The following is a 16,143-nucleotide window of genomic DNA, read 5'->3' as shown; positions in this document are numbered from 1 at the left end:
TAGAGCGTTGGCCTACAGACTGAAAGGTACCAGGTTCGATTCTGGTCAAGTGCATGAACCTTGGTTGTGGGCACATCCCCAGTAGGAGGTATGCAGGAAGCAGCTGATTGATGTGTCTCTCTCATCGATGTTTCTAACTCTCTATCCCTCTATCTTCCTCTCTTTAAAAAATCAATAAAATACATATTTTTTAAAAAGAGCTAACTATTTAAAATATAACTTTCTCATAGCATCCTGAAATTTCAATGCCCTTGGATAGTATAGCAAATTTGGAATTGTTAATGTGTGTAAAAGGGAAATTATTATTTACAGTACTAAAGTATTCTATTTCTGTACGAAGCGCTGATAAGCAAAAAATATTCCATTTTATATTTCAACTCAGTATATATTGTCATTGTTTTCCAAAATTTAAAAAATGATATTAGGTTAGGATTGCCAGATTTAGTAAATAAAAATTCAAATGTTTAGCTAAATTTAAATTACAGATAAGCAATGAATAATTGTTTTGTATAAATATGCCCTGTATAATATTTGTGACATCCCCAAATATTATTTGCTGTTTATTTGAAATTAAAATTTAAATACGTTTTTAAAAATATTTTGTCAGGCAACTCTATACTAGGTTGATGAGAATAGACTTATAAGACAAATGTAAATAAACAAACAAAAAGTTAAAGCCTTCAAATTATTTGATACAACAATTTAATAAAACTTTATATATAAGGAAAAAAAACATTAATTAACAATGCAAATAATTGAAATAGCAAAAAGTGATATATCAAGATAGACCAGTGTGCCCTGGATAGATACATAAAAGTCCATGGATAATGGTTGGTGTAAGCAGAATAAAGCCCTCCGAAAGATGCGAACATTCCAATTATGGAAAACTGTGAGTATGGTATGATACATGGCAAAGGGGAATTCAGGTATCAAATAGAATTAAGGCTGCTATTCAACTGGCCTTAAAATGGGTACAATATTCTGGATTATCTGAGTTGGTCCAATGTAACCATAGGGACCATAACAGTGGAAAAAGGCATTAGCATTGCAGTAATGTGACCTGAGAAAGATTAACCTGGCCACTGCCAGGTGGGAAGGGGCCCTGAGCCAAGGAGTGCAGGCAGCCTCTAAAAGCTGGAAAAGGCAAGGAAAGCGATGCTCCCCCAGGGCCTCCAGAAGGAAGGCAACCCTGCCAACACCTTCATTTTGGGTCAATGAGACAGACTCGCTGCCAACTTTTGACCTCCAGAACTGCAACATAAATTTGTGTTGTTTTATGCCACTGAGTTTGTGGTAATGTGTTATAATAGCAATAGGAAACTAATACAGTGGGTAAATCTGCATACATTATTGCTTCGGGGGACTCTTTGTGTAATTTTCTGCTATTTTCAGACATGGCATAACATTCTTTAAGACCAATTATCTTAATAATAATAATGATGATAATTGTATAAGTATGTTTGATATTAAAAGCCTTTTTAAAAATATATAAATGCACAATTTGAAAGTGTATGTTAAGATGATGCGCTATACATTGAATATTTTAATTTACATGTAATTACATATACATAGTGAATGAAGCTGCTTTATGCATTCTATCTTTTTATGTTTAAATATTTACCCAATACATACAAGATTGGCTATATTCTTTCCTGAGTAGTGTTATTCAACGCATTTATATAACAAGAAGAAAAGGAATTGCCTTCTGTAGTCTCTAAGTTCATTAGTGTAACAATCTCCTTTCTAAAGTATATTTTAATTATACTATAAAACACCTGCATTGTAGAAAAATTGGGAAATAGTAAAATAAAAACAAAAGCACTTATAACCTACTCATCTAAAGCATATGCTATAGTTTAGGACAGTGGTCAGCAAACTGCGGCTCGGCAAACCGCAACTCGCGATTCACACGCGGCTCTTTGGCGCCTTCAGTGTGGCTCTTCCACAAAATACTGGCTCTTCCACAAAATACAAGCTCTTCCACAAAATACTGACTTCTGTGCATGGGCCATGAAGTTTCAATCACACTGTACGTGCGTGCCCACACGTGGTATTTTGTGGAAGAGCCACACTGAAGGGGCCAAAGAGCTGCATGTGGCTCGCAAGCTGCAGTTTGCCGATCACGGGTTTAGGAGAATGGTTTTTTTCCAAAAGTGGGTTTCAACCACTTTTAAAAAAAGATTATGAAATATGTCATTTAGTGGATGACAGTGATATACCAGGCGTACTTAAACATTTTCTTGATTTCAAGCATCCTTTGAATTTTTACTATTATAAATATACTAGAGGCCTGGTGCATGAAATTCATGCACTCGGGGGAGGGGGCGTACCTCAGCCTGTCCTGTGCCCTCTCATAGTCTGGAAGTCCTTGGGTGATGTCTGACTGATGGCTTAGACCCACTCCCCACAGGCCTCTCCCGCCACCGCCACTGCACTCGCCAGCCATGAGCCCAGCTTCTGGCTGAGAGGTGTTCCCCCTGTTGGAGTGCACTGACCTCCAGGGGGCAGCTCCTGCATTGAGCATCTTCCCCCTGGTGGTCAGTGTGCATCATAGCGACTGGTTGTTCCGCTGTTCAGTCGATTTGCATATTAGGCTTTTATTATATAGGATTGGAATTACAATCTCTATCCATATATCATTTTGCAGAATTTTTTTTGTTATTTCAGGATAATGTCCCTGTAATTCTTTGTAATTATAAAATCAAAGTAGGACTTTTAAAAAATATATATTTTATTGATTTTTTTTTTTTTTACAGAGAGGAAGGGAGAGGGATAGAGAGTTAGAAACATCAATGAGAGAGAAACATCAATCAGCTGCCTCCTGCACACTCCCCACTGGGAATGTGCCTGCAACCAAGGTACAAGCCCTTGACCAGAATCGAACCCGGGACCCTTCAGCCCACAGGCTGATGCTCTATCCACTGAGCCAAACCGGCTAGGCAAAAGTAGGACATTTTTGTAGATCATAATATTCACTCTCAGATTTATATTAATTCAAATTAACATCAACACTATAGGAAGCTCCAGCTTTAGTACACTCCTATAAACCTTTGGATATATATACTAATTTGTAGGTGAAAAATAAGTACTACAAGTAGACTGACTTTGGGTACTGGGAAGATCTTTACAAATCTGATTTCAGTTATTAAGCTATATAATTTTGAAGAAAAAATTTAAGCCAATTTCAATTATGATATATGGTAATATAAAACACAGTCATTGCAAAAGCAAAATCTAATATACAGGTGAAATAAAAATTGTATGTGATATATATACCACAGACACCTATGATGAATAAGTATGTACAAATTTTAGAGACTTTCATATAATGGTCATAAAGAGGTGAATAAAATATTAAAAGGGTTGTAATATTTGTTGCTAATACAGTATAAATTAAATTTGCTTGCTGATTTCTAAACTCTATTTTCAAAGAGACTCCTTCTCAAATATTGCATTTCATATAAAAAAAAATTCTGCCCTATGACCAGGTGATTTCACTTCTAGAAATATATCCAAAGAAACCCTGGAGGACCCTGGCTATGTAAAGAGGTTCAGGTTTGGAGGATGTGGAGCTAATGAGTCCAAGAAATAGGCTCAATCTCCACGTATACTCTATGGAAGTCGTGAAACGAGTAATGTCTAAAGACTGGTTTCAAACTTTGGTAAAAATATTTCACATGTATGAAATGTAGCAAAAGGGACTATGAAGGAATATGTACATATCACAGTGTCAGCATCGACAGGTATCTTAAAGTTCACTGAACCAATTGTCTGTCAAGAATTGATGCTAACCAGTGCATGTCCACATGATGACTGAACACCTCCTGTGACTAAAAGCTCATTATCTTCCCACCTAATGTATAACATACTTGTCAGTGATGACACTTAAGTATTTCCTTAGGTTGAGCTAAAATTTATCTCTATTGAAGTTATAATGATGGGACCATAAAAAAAAAATCAAGCCTAATCCTCCAGCTTTCACATGGCAATCAATCAATCAATCAATCAATCAAACCTTTACATATCTGAGAATAGCCACCATCGTTTTTTGAATCTTGTCTCTACATTAAGCACTGTTTCAAAACTCCTTTAAGTATTGTTTCTTCCATTTCAGATGTTTCATAATAAAACAGAGTATGCCAAGAAAGGTTGGAATAGCACAGGTTGGTAATATCAGGAAACTAGATGGGATGGATTTTTAAAAATATATATATTTTACTAGAGGCCTGGTGCACAAAAATTTGTGCACTTGGGGGTGGGGGGGGGTCCCCCACCTGGCCTGTGCCCTCCCGCTCCTGGGGGATTGGGCCTAAACTGGCAGTCAAACATCCCTCTGGCAGCCCGGGAGCCCTCGGGGGATGTCCACTTGCCAGCAGAGAGCAGGCCTATGCTGCAGTTGGACATTCTTAGCGCTGCTGAGGAGGCAGGAGAGGCTCCCACCACCACCACTGTACTGGCAGCCATCAGCCTGGCTTGTGGCTGAGCAGAGCTCCCCCTGTAGGAGCGCACTGACCACCTAGGGGCAGCTCCTGCATTGAGCGCCTGCCCCCTGGTGGTCAGTGTGTGTCATAGTGACCAGTCATTCCCAGTCGCTCTGCTGTTAGGGTCAATTTGCATATTACCCTTTTATTAAATAGGATAGAGGCCTGGTGCATGGGTGGGGGCCAGCTGGTTTGCCCTGAAGGGTGTCCCGGATCAGGGTGGGGGTCCTGCTGGGGTGCCTGGCCAGCCTGGGTGAGGGGCTAATGGCTGTTTTCAGACTGGCCACACCCCCTTTAGGGTGGGGGGTCCCCACTGGGGTGCCTGGATAGTCTGGGTGAGGGGCTGAGGGTCCCCCCCCGCCCTGGTGACGGAAGCTCCCAGCCTCTCCTTTTTTTCTTTTCTTTTTTATTCTGGGATTTATTTACCTTCTATAATTGAAACTTTGTAGCCTTGAGAGGAGGTCAGAGCCAGCCAGGACAGGCGGGAGGGAAGCTTGGCTTCCTCCATCACCAGGAGCAACCAAGCCTCCTGCTCGCTCCAGCTCTGGGGCCACGGCCGGCTGAAAGTCGTTATCTGGGGTTTATTTATCTTCTATAATTGAAACTTTGTTGCTTTGAATGGAGCTCAGAGCTGGCCGCGGCCAGGAAGCTTGGCCTCCTCCATCATTGGGGCAACCAAGCCTCCTGCTCGCTCCAGCTCCATGGCTGCCAACCACCATCTTGGTTGGGTTAATTTGCATATAGTCACTCTGATTGGCTGGTGGGCATGGCTTAAGGTGTAGCAAAGGTACAGTCAATTTGCATGTTTGTCTTTTATTAGTGTAGATTGATTTTTTACAGAGATGAAGGGAGAGGGATAGAGAACTAGAAACATCAATGAGAGAGGAACAACGATCAGCTGCTACCTGCACACCCCTTCTGGGGATGTGCCCACAACCGAGGTATATGCCCTTGACCAGAACCAAACCTGGGACCCTTCAGTCCGCAAGCTGATGCTCTTTCCACTGAGCAAAACTGGTCAGGGCTGGGTGGATTTTTTAATAAATACTGAAGTCACTTCACCTTTCATTTGGAAGCTGTGTCAACTCTGGAATCATATTGAGCTTATTTTCAACTAAAACCCATGTCTTTTTAAAATGTGTTGCTGCTGACCCGTGGATAGAGCTCAGTGTCATCTGTTTAGTCCTTCACAGCTTTAGAGTGCTGCTGTGTGTCTTAGGAGAGAACTTAAAGCCCCTGCTTTCAGCCCAGTGAGTTGTGAGGCTGGAGCTAAGTGTGCTGCTGTGGCAGCTTTGTGATTCTGACAGGAGCATCTTCTCTACTGCCTTCTTCTGGGCAGGGTAACCTCAGTACTGCTACAGCTGAGTACACCTGAATTTACAGGTGACTTCCCCTTTCCTTCCTGTAATGTACAGTGGTGTGTGTGTGTGTGTGTGTGTGTGTGTGTGTGAAAGCTTTCTGTCTTGGCATTGTCAAAATGACAAGAAGGGAAATAACTTTCCCATTTTATTTGCACTTACAAATTTCAAATTCTTATTTGTATTATCATGACCATTTTATTGTACTTATTACCTATGCCCAATGTATAGATGTGTCTGACGTCATTTAAGAAGGTTTTATCCTTCAATGTCTAGGGACCATGGTGAGGTCGTGCAGTGTAATGGTTTATAGTATGAACTGTGGAGTTAGATGATCCTGATTTCAACTACTATTTGCACCATTTGCTAGCTATAAGATTTTTAGCAAGTGACTTAAATCATTTAAGCTGTGTTTGTGTATTGCAAGCAATAATTACCCCAAAGGGACAATGCAACATTGAATTAGATATATTTCAAGTACTTGAGACATAGTAAGCACTCAATGAATGGCAGTAATACTTACTATTATTACTTCATTACATTTTGGTTTCTACACAACATTTATGTTCACAATGTGTTCAATTTGCAATTGATTTCACAACTTAATGTGGGCTTTTACTCATCTGCTCTGCCATGTTCCATTTAAGTTATTTATGATCATATTAGCTGTTCTCTGGACAAATACATACTTTCTGAATCTCAACAAAATGATGTACTTGTCTTCTCAAGGGTCTATCTTTCTGGCACCATAAGCAACATTTCGGAAATAAACATACCATAATATTCCATTTCCTTTGCAGGTCACCATTCTTATTCAGGAGTCACATATCTATTTCAACATTTTAAACCATAAATTAGAAGAAATAATTATTAAAAACAACTTCTAAACTCAAATATTCACTTTCCTTCTCTATCTTCAGAGAGCCAATGTGCTTTCCAAATTTATTTTAGAATCATCATTTGTTGTCCTACCCCCACCCCACCCCATGGTAATTAGGAATCATTAGCAATTAGTGGCTCTGTGAGGTTCCTTCATGAAGGTTTGTGTTATGGGAAGACAACAATATGTAGATCAACATGGGCTGGTCTGTGTGGTGCCACTTCCGTAGATGCCCTCCATCCATGATGGTGTTGCTTCTTGCAAACACAATTATCACCTGATCATTATTCACTAATGTTCCTGATTTATTCAGTGGCACAGAATTCCATATAGTTCATGTTATCGAGAATTGCAAAATTTCTTTAAACATTCTCTTATAAATGTCATCTATTCTTCAAAACACATAGTAGGCTATTTATTTGAGAAGCAATTCATTTGACTTAACCAATTTATCTCTCAACTCTTATTTGATGGAAGTTTTAACAAGTCTCGTTCTCTTATAATACCAAAAGATAAATAATATATGAAGATACAATGAAACATGAAATTTAGGCAGGAAAGTTCAAGTTGGAAATGTAATTTTATTCCTCACTTAAAGAAGATGGAAGTTTATTAAACATGCTCACATGTTGACATCCTTTCCCTATCACTGACTAAAACAATGACAACACAAGGGATTTCATATTCAGGAGTGAGGTTGGGAGAGGGAGAACCCAGAGCCTAGATGAGATAGCTTTCTTGATTGATACAAATGGCTTATTGTTGAACAAATTGAGACCATGGAAAACTTGCGGTGGGTCACAGAAGGCGAGTTTTAAGAAGGGAGTTGTTATGCATAGCAATGTTTCTTGCAAAGAGGGGACATGCTCTCAGATGAAGGAATGGCTAAAAGGAACAGATGCTGCATTCAGGGGATGGCCATTACCCTAGAGCAGTGATGGCGAACCTATGACACGCGTGTCAGAGGTGACACGCGAACTCATTTTTTTGGTTGATTTTTCTTTGTTAAATGGCATTTAAATATTTAAAATAAATATCAAAAAAATAAATCTTTGTTTTACTATGGTTGCAAATATCAAAAAATTTCTATATGTGACACGGCACCAGAGTTAAGTTAGGGTTTTTCAAAATGTTGACACGCCGAGCTCAAAAGGTTCACCATCACTGCTCTAGATCCCAGTCAAAGGGAAGCTGGCACTTCAAGACTGCTAAGAGTGAAGGCAAATTCAAATAAATTAGATTCCAGAAGAGAGAAGAATACAGGAGTCTAGGCAGAGAAAGTACTGATTAAGAAGCAGTTATTGAGACCCCACTGTTTATATTTTGCCAACATAGAGAAGTTCTCCAGAGGAAATTGCAATTTGCTAAAAATTATAGTTATTCTAATAATCTCTGATTGGAAAAGAGGAAAATTTACATATTTGTAGCACAATATTTATTGAATATTTACTAAATGTCAGGCATTGATCTAAGCAGGGGTGGAGGAAGTCCAGCCCATGGGCTTGATTAAGGCCCACAAAATCATTTGGTCTGGCCCTGCCAAGGCATTAGGGGTGAGTTAATTAAATGTTTAACCAAATATAGCAGGCTAATTTTTCAGGTGATAATTTTGTACGACCTGCAACTGATGTTATAAATATCCAACTGGCCATTGGCAGTAAAATGTTTCCCCACCCCTGATCTAGTAGGATGTTAAATTAATCTTCAACCTAATGTCATAAGTTATGTGCTATTATTATTCCACTAGAGACAAGGAGCACTGTGAGGGAGGATCCCTTAGCTCGGCCTCTGCCCTTTAACTGACAGCTTAGGTCATCCTTAGCACTGCTGGGGAGGCAGGAGAGGCTCCTGCCACTACTGCTGCACTTGCCAGCCGCCAGCTGTAAGCCTGGCTTCTGGCTGAGCAACACTCCCCCTGTGGGAGCACACTGACCACTAGGGGCAGCTCCTGTGTTGAGTGTCTGCCCCCTGGTGGTCAGTGTGTGTCATAGCAATCGGTTGTTCCATTGTTAGGGTCAATTTGCATATTACCCTTTTATTATATAGGATTTTATAAGTGAGATGGTTGGAGAAATTCATATATAAAAAGGCCTGAAGTCACAAAAGTAGGCAAGTAATAGAGCTGGGATCTGAAGCCATGCTGTCTGGCTGCAGAATCAATTTCTTAATCATGATGCAGTGTCACAGAAAAATTATGTGGGCAAACTAGAAGAGGGAGAAGCGCTTATTTGACTGTTAGTAATTTGGAAGACTTTGTTGAGAACCTCTTTAGGTTGAATTAGCCCCCTTTGTCCGAGTGTTACTGTGATATCTTTTGTATGCCATGCTCTTGTAATTTACTGCATATGTTGCATATCACCTTGCATCTGTCTTCACCACTACCTTGCTATTTCCTTGAAGGGAGAACTTTCATTTATGCCCTTTTGTTGCTAAGCAGAGGCCACACAGAAAGGCACTGAGGAACGTTTCCTGAATAAATGGATTAGTGCGGCTTTAAATTATGACTATGGTTTCCAGAGGTGGAAATGGGCTTACTGAGAAGAAGAGTCCCTTCTGAGAGTTCCTAGTCAAACAGGCAGAAGATCTGAAATACACACTGCCAAGGCAAGAGTTCTGCAAGAGACATGTTTGACAGAAGCATCAGGAGGTGGGCGGGGATACATAGGAAGAAGAGACTGAGACTGAAGCTCTCTTTACTTAATTTTTCCCAGTTTGGCTCTATTTTACCTTCAACTATAGATACCATTTGCAACGCTGACCACTTGCCCCTTTCTTGGTTCATTTATTTTGGGGAACAATGGTTTTATCCCAGATATTGAGGGGTTCCCAAGTGACCCCTAGTCTAGGGGTCTCTATCCACTGAGCCTTTCATTGAGCAGGAACCACTGGTAGATTGGAGGTGTGTGGACAAAATATATCAATATATAAATTCTATTAGGAATCTCATGGAAAGAACTGAAGTCTGAATGTCTATTCAAGAAGATACTGCAGGTATTGAATTGGGGGCACTCTAGTCAATATTTATATTAATTAGTGGTAAGATTAATTAATAAGCCTACACAATTAAGACACTGGAATAAATTGAGGTGAGGAGAGAAGGAAAGCCGAATGGTTGTGGGTTTTTGTACATCTATAAATCAGTTCATACAACTGATTGATTTTAGTGCTAGTAAAGGTTTGCTTGCATCCATCAGTCTGAAACCTAATTGGTGACACAAGAGTTGCTTTTAATGTTCATGATTCCACTTCAGAATCTTGAAACTGAAAAATTACTATACCTGCACAATGGAGCACCTTCATTTTTTTTCCTTCTTCCTAGGAAAGACCTCTATAATTTGGCTCCCTGCCCGTTATCATTATTTGCTAGCTGGTGAATTTGGTATTCTAGACTATGGTTAGTAACAAACACCTAGTTATTTGGAAATCGGAAGCTCTTTCCCAGCACACTTTTGTAAAATTTCAGGCACAAAATTATGTCTCTTTTATAAACACTGGTAAGCATTTTAGTGAAAAAAAATGGACTAGGGAAAGTCAATTGATGCCATAGTTTATTTTTATTACATATATATGATTAGAAGAATAATTGGAAAATGATTGGCAAAATTATTGATGAAAAACAATGTTTTATGTCTATTGAGACATAAAAAATTAAAGCAGCCATGTGCTACAAAGTCATCACTGAATCTGTATATATAGACCATCACTATAGATATGGTGAACAGAAAAAATAAATCAATGGGGAAATCACTATAGTAGAAAACTTACAGTGAATGTTAAAATGTTTCATTTTCAATGTGATAAGTTTGCATTCTGCTGTTTTGTAACAGCTTTTATTGAATGTCATGCTCTCTGACACCAACTTCCAGCCTGCTCGTACCTGCTTTCTGGCTTGGTATTTGGGTCTCCTGATGAATTTACCAAGTCTCTAGAGCTTGTCCAGCTAAATATGACCTGGTCCAGAGCCATCATCACCCATGATGACAGGGCTTCCTCTTTTATTTTTTCTGTACTTTACTCACTGTTGTTTCTAATATATATTATCTCTGTCACTGCTGACCTGTCAGCCTTCCTTCCCTTCTTCCTTCTCTTTCTTTTCTTCCTTCTCTTTCTTTCTTTTCTTTCTTTCTTTCTTTCTTTCTTTCTTTCTTTCTTTCTTTCTTTCTTTCTTTCTTTCTTTCTTTCCTTCCTTCCTTCCTTCCTTCCTTCCTTCCTTCCTTCCTTCCTTCCTTCCTTCCTTCTTCCTGCCTTCCTGCCTTCCTGCCTTCCTGCCTTCCTGCCTTCCTTCCTGCCTTCCTTCCCTCCTTCCCTCCTTTCTCTTTCTTTCTTTCTTTCTTTCTTTCTTTCTTTCTTTCTTTCTTTCTTTCTTTCTTTCCTTCTTTCCTTCTTTCCTTCTTTCCTTCTTTCCTTCTTTCCTTCTTTCCTTCTTTCCTTCTTTCCTTCTTTCCTTCTTTCCTTCTTTCCTTCTTTCCTTCTTTCCTTCTTTCCTTCTTTCCTTCTTTCCTTCTTTCCTTCTTTCCTTCTTTCCTTCTTTCCTTCTTTCCTTCTTTCCTTCTTTCCTTCTTTCTTTCTTTCTTTCTTTCTTTCTTTCTTTCTTTCTTTCTTTCTTTCTCTTTCTTTCTTTTTCTCTGACTACCACTTTCCCAATACTTCTCAGGCTCCACATAGTTAACTAATCTGAGTGCTCCGAATGTTACTTTTGGGATCTCAGTTCTCAGCTGTGATCATATAGGTGATCCTATGTGTGATGGACACTTTTGTTCCCTGATCAACTATTTCTTTGACTGAAAATTCTGGATATTCTAGGGCTCTGGAAGGTTCATTTTTGGGTAGTGAACATTTCAGTGCACCTCCATAATGAAGCCATGTTCTCTCAACTTTTCTATGAGTCTCAAAACATTATTTTCCAGCTTCATACTCATTTCTTTTTAAATGTAAAATTGAAATGCTAGCATTTACTTTTCTAAGTGTCCTGCAGTTAAAAATAAATAATTCATGCAGGACTTATGGAGATCCTTTTATAAAGTATGTGAAGGGAATACAAAGTCTTTACCATTATTCAGTAAGTATATTATTACTAGTTGGATATAAGCAGAATAGAAAGCATCTAGAAAAAAATCAGAATAAATGATAGTAGTAAAATGACTTATTTTTAAAAGGTCAAAAATTAAATATGGTTTTATAAACAAAAACTAGGGAGAACATAACAGAGAGCTTAATGGTCTACAAAATAAGCCAACATTCACACCGTGTTACTTTGATAGAGCACAATTAAAATTAAGTCTACTCCCTTTTGGGTTAATTTAGATTACAAAGCATTAAAAGCTTTTTAAGGAAGACCTCCTGAGATAACTAGCAAAAACAGCATCTGGTATATCATCATCGCTAATTCTTATTCTCACTTACTACCATGAGCCAAACACTGTTCTGAATATTTTTCATGCATAACTTACTGAGTCCTGACAATCTCACTAAGAAGTAGTTATCATTAAGCCCTTTTGTAGTGAGGAATCTGAGTACAACTGGTCCAGAGCCACAGAATCTTAGGTGATAAAGAATAAAGATAAACCTAGCTTGTCTGTTTCCAGGATCCATGTTCTTAACCATCCAACCTCTATGAATATTCCTTCTCTGTGACATTTGCTGGCTCTTCTTTCTTTCCCTTAGTCTTAAATTTGGTGCTCTTATTCATAGTTCACTACTTTTGTAACTCAATATTTTTTTTATGGGTGAACTCCTTTATCTCCCTTCCAAATGTTGTTTTCCAAACATATTACGTTGTTCTTTGCCCTTTCCCCAGGCACCACACCTGCATCTCCAATTGCTACTGAATATATCAACTGACATGTCTGAAACAAAACAAACCAAAAATGAAAATCATTGCTTTTCTTTCAGTTTCAGATCTCTGCTAAGGGTCCAGTCCCTGACCTCAGGAACCCTTGCCTCTTCTATCTCATTCATTCCGCACATGGATTCTATCACCAAAATCTCTGTATTCCAAAATTTTCCAGAAAGGTCCTAGATCTGGCCTCATTTCTTCATGATTGCCATCTCCAGAAAGTTCAAGTCTTCCTTATCTGGTACCTAAACTAACAAAAAACTATCAATCTTCTAGCCATTAACTTCCTCTGCCCGCTAAAGTCTCTCCTCCATTCTGCATCCAGTGTTACTCTTCAGAAACTAAAATAAAAGAGAGAAAAAAAATGAAAAGCCATATGTAGTAAAAATCCCCATGGATTTTTTTAGGTACAGACTTTCTAGTACCATCTCTCCTCAACCCATATCTCCTTACGTCCAGCCGTATTAGATTTCCACTGTTGCTGAACATGCTTTCTCTGACAAGCATATTCTCTGGTTTTTTTGCCTGGAAAACACCAAACCTATTGCCCCGTAAATCTCTAGTTTATTTCCTTCTTCTTATCTCTTGCAAACTTAATCTGAACCCCTATTTAGGTGTATACATTTGCTTCTTGAGTATAGATGTACTCAGTAAAAGGACAATGTTAGAGTCATTGTGATATCCTTAAAAATTAACCTGATGCTTGGCCCAAAGAAGGAGTTTTAAAAGTCATTCTTTTTTTAAAAATATATATATTTTTATTGATTTCAGAGAGGAAGGGAGAGGGAGAGCAAGATGGAAACATCAATGATGAGAGAGAATCATTGATCAGCTGCCTCCTTCACGCTCCACACTGGGGACCAAGCCTGCAACCTGGGCATGTGCCCTTGACTGGAATTGAACTGGGGACCCTTCAGTCTGCAGGCCAATGCTCTATCCACTGAGCCAAACCAGTTAGGGCTAAAAGTCATTCTTGAGTTAAAGAATGGATGCTATTTCACGATTTCTCTTGATAACACATTTTAGTGTACCTAAACACTGTGGCTATAAAATATCAGCAAAGTTGTTTGATTTATAGTGGAGAGGGAAGAATGGTCATATCAGTTATAATTTTTCTTTGAAATGATCAAATTACTTGCCTAGTATTAACCTCACTAAATATTTTATGGCATATCTTGGGCATTAACATGAGTTTGTTTTCCATTGTTCTCTCCTTGTAAAGAATCATCTGATGTTGAGAGTTTTTATGAACTATGAAGGCTCTGGTGCTGGGAATGAGCTATATCTTGATCTGGAGATAAGTGTGTGTGTGTGTGTGTGTGTGTGTGTGTAAATTAATTGAACTGAAAATCTAAGGTTAATGCTCTCTATATATGGTTTGGTCTGTACCTTTTACATCAGTTAAAAAGTGAAAAATAAAAGAAAGTTGAAGGCCCATTGAGTTCCAAGATATAAAGGAGCCAGCTATTAAAAATGCCAACCTTAGTCCTGTGCCCAGTTCCATTTTAAGCAACAACAAAAGCAACAGCAATAATGCTGTTAAATATTGGATAGATCAAAGTTGATAATTTTTGACATTGCTTATCTAATTATGTTACAGGGAGCCTTTCAATACTATGTTCAGTGTAGGTCTACACAAAGAAAACACAAATGATACTACATATTACAACAGATAATTTTTTTAAAAAAAAAGAGGGTTGATTGGTTATAGCCCTGGCCAGTTTGGCTCAGTGAATAGACAATCATTATGCAGATCAAAGGGTCCCATGTTGGATTCCAGTCAAGGGCACTTACCTTGTTTGCGGGCTCAATCCCTAGCCCTGGTTGGAGCATGTGCAGGAGGCAACCAATCCATGTGTCTCTCTCACACCACTGTTTCTCTCTCTCTCTCTCTCTCTCTCTCTCTCCCCTTCCCTTCCACTCTCTCTAAAAATCAATGGAAAAAATATCTTTGGGTGAGGATGAACAAAAAAATAATTAATTAATTATTTAATTATTAAAAGAGCATTGCTTACAAATTATGTTGGCCAATAAAAAGTTGAAGAAGTGCTGATACCAATAAGTTTAAATACAGCTACTGCTTCTCCCTAGGGCTAGAGAAACAAAGGAAAAAATTAGAATTATTACAACCTAGAAGTTGGGAGGAGTGACCCTGCGGATTTATGATTGACACTCTGGCCTGGGAGTGCAGAAAAGGTTTGTGGCAGAGCCAGTAAGTATCTCAGGACTCAGAGGAGGGATCCTTCAGAGAGCTGGGACTCAGACTTCTGAGGAGGGAGCCTTGCCCAGCTCCTGCTGCTAACTCAGGAGCCAGGAGAAGAGTGAGTTTCCTGGGCCTGGAGCTCATTTCTCTGAGGAGAAGTGCTGCTCGGCTGTGCTAGTTCTTACTAAGGGCAACATGAGGCTCCTCTGGATATGATGACCAGAAATGAGGCCTCAGCCAACTGTTGCCTTTGGGGTCACAGTCATTGCTGAGCTCTCTCTGGAAGGAGAAAGTCGCCTCTCTCACCTGTCTTCCAGGCTCCTGCCTCTACCTCCTACTGGCACAACAGAGCAGAAACCAGAAGAAACTGATTTCAAGAACCCAACTTTACAAACCAGAGTACATAGAAGAGTGGATTTGGAGCTGGGAGACACCAACTGCATAATCTGAAAAGATAATAAATTTGAATTCTGAATTAATTTTTCACAAACTCTTCTGAAAGAGAAAAGGTATACATTTTTTTTCCTAGAGACTTTTGAAAAAAGATATATGTCTAGGAACAACATAAATATGCACCTGTATTTATGTCATGATATCCCATTTTATGCCAATAATAAATATAGAAGAGATTCACTATGAGTCAATAACTCTGATTTCTTCTAATTAGCAAGTTACTTTCATCACTTAATACAAAATAAACACATCATTTATTATCCACAATCGAATTCCATGTAAAAAAAAAAAAAAGGCCTGGTTTGCCACCTTGACTACATTATAGAGGTCTTCTTTTACAGGGACTGTCAAAGTGAAGCTTGTATGAATTGCTATAGAAAAGGTCAGAAATAAGGTGGAAAAGTGAAGAACTAACTCATGCTATAAAATATTTAATATGCTCTGGCCAGATGGCTCAGTTGGTGAGACCATCATCCTGTGCACCAAAAGGTTGCAGGATCGATTCCCAGTCAGGGCACATACCTAGGTTATGGGTTCCATCCCAGTTCAGGGCTCACCCGGGAGGCAATGGGTCAATGCTGCTTTCTCACGTTGATGTTTCTCTCTCTCCTTTCCTCTCTATCTAAATCAATAAAAACATATCATTGGGTGAGAATTAAAAATATATTTAATATTAGTTGACAACTTGTGAATCAGAAGAATCAATAGTGCCATATTCCCCACGGTTCGGGTGGCTCTGTGTCTCCTCTGTGGGCCGGTGTTTTCTGCAGAGCAGTTAGCAGTGCCCATGGTGGTGTGCCAGGAAGGTGCTTCCCAAGGCGAGGTGCCCTTCTGCTGAAAGCTGAATCTCCTGAGGCCTCACCAAAGCTCAGACGTCAAAGTGCTAACACCCTGCCTTTTTTAAATATATGTTTTTATTGACTTCAGAGAGG

The 16,143-nt window shown here is 39.0% G+C and overlaps 1 protein-coding gene across 6 annotated transcripts in view; it reads left to right on the top strand.

The window, feature by feature from the left end:
• GRM8 (glutamate metabotropic receptor 8) overlaps positions 1–16,143 on the top strand; it is a 735,586-nt gene that overhangs the window by 677,512 nt on the left and 41,931 nt on the right. The window contains exon 10 of one of the 6 annotated variants that reach the window (XM_070425028.1): positions 15,076–15,191. The exons of the other annotated variants lie outside the window; for them this stretch is intronic. Coding sequence (XP_070281129.1) covers positions 15,076–15,129 — 54 coding nt within the window. The 3' untranslated portion in view covers positions 15,130–15,191. Of the gene's footprint in view, positions 1–15,075; positions 15,192–16,143 lie in introns of those variants that run through there. 6 annotated transcript variants of the gene reach the window in all.

The sequence above is a fragment of the Myotis yumanensis genome, unplaced genomic scaffold, assembly GCF_028538775.1.
Source record: "Myotis yumanensis isolate MYYU_CA2020_CCGP unplaced genomic scaffold, mMyoYum1.0.hap1 SCAF_9, whole genome shotgun sequence".
Classification (NCBI taxonomy): Eukaryota; Metazoa; Chordata; class Mammalia; order Chiroptera; family Vespertilionidae; genus Myotis; species Myotis yumanensis.
This window is presented reverse-complemented; position numbering and strand designations above follow the sequence as displayed.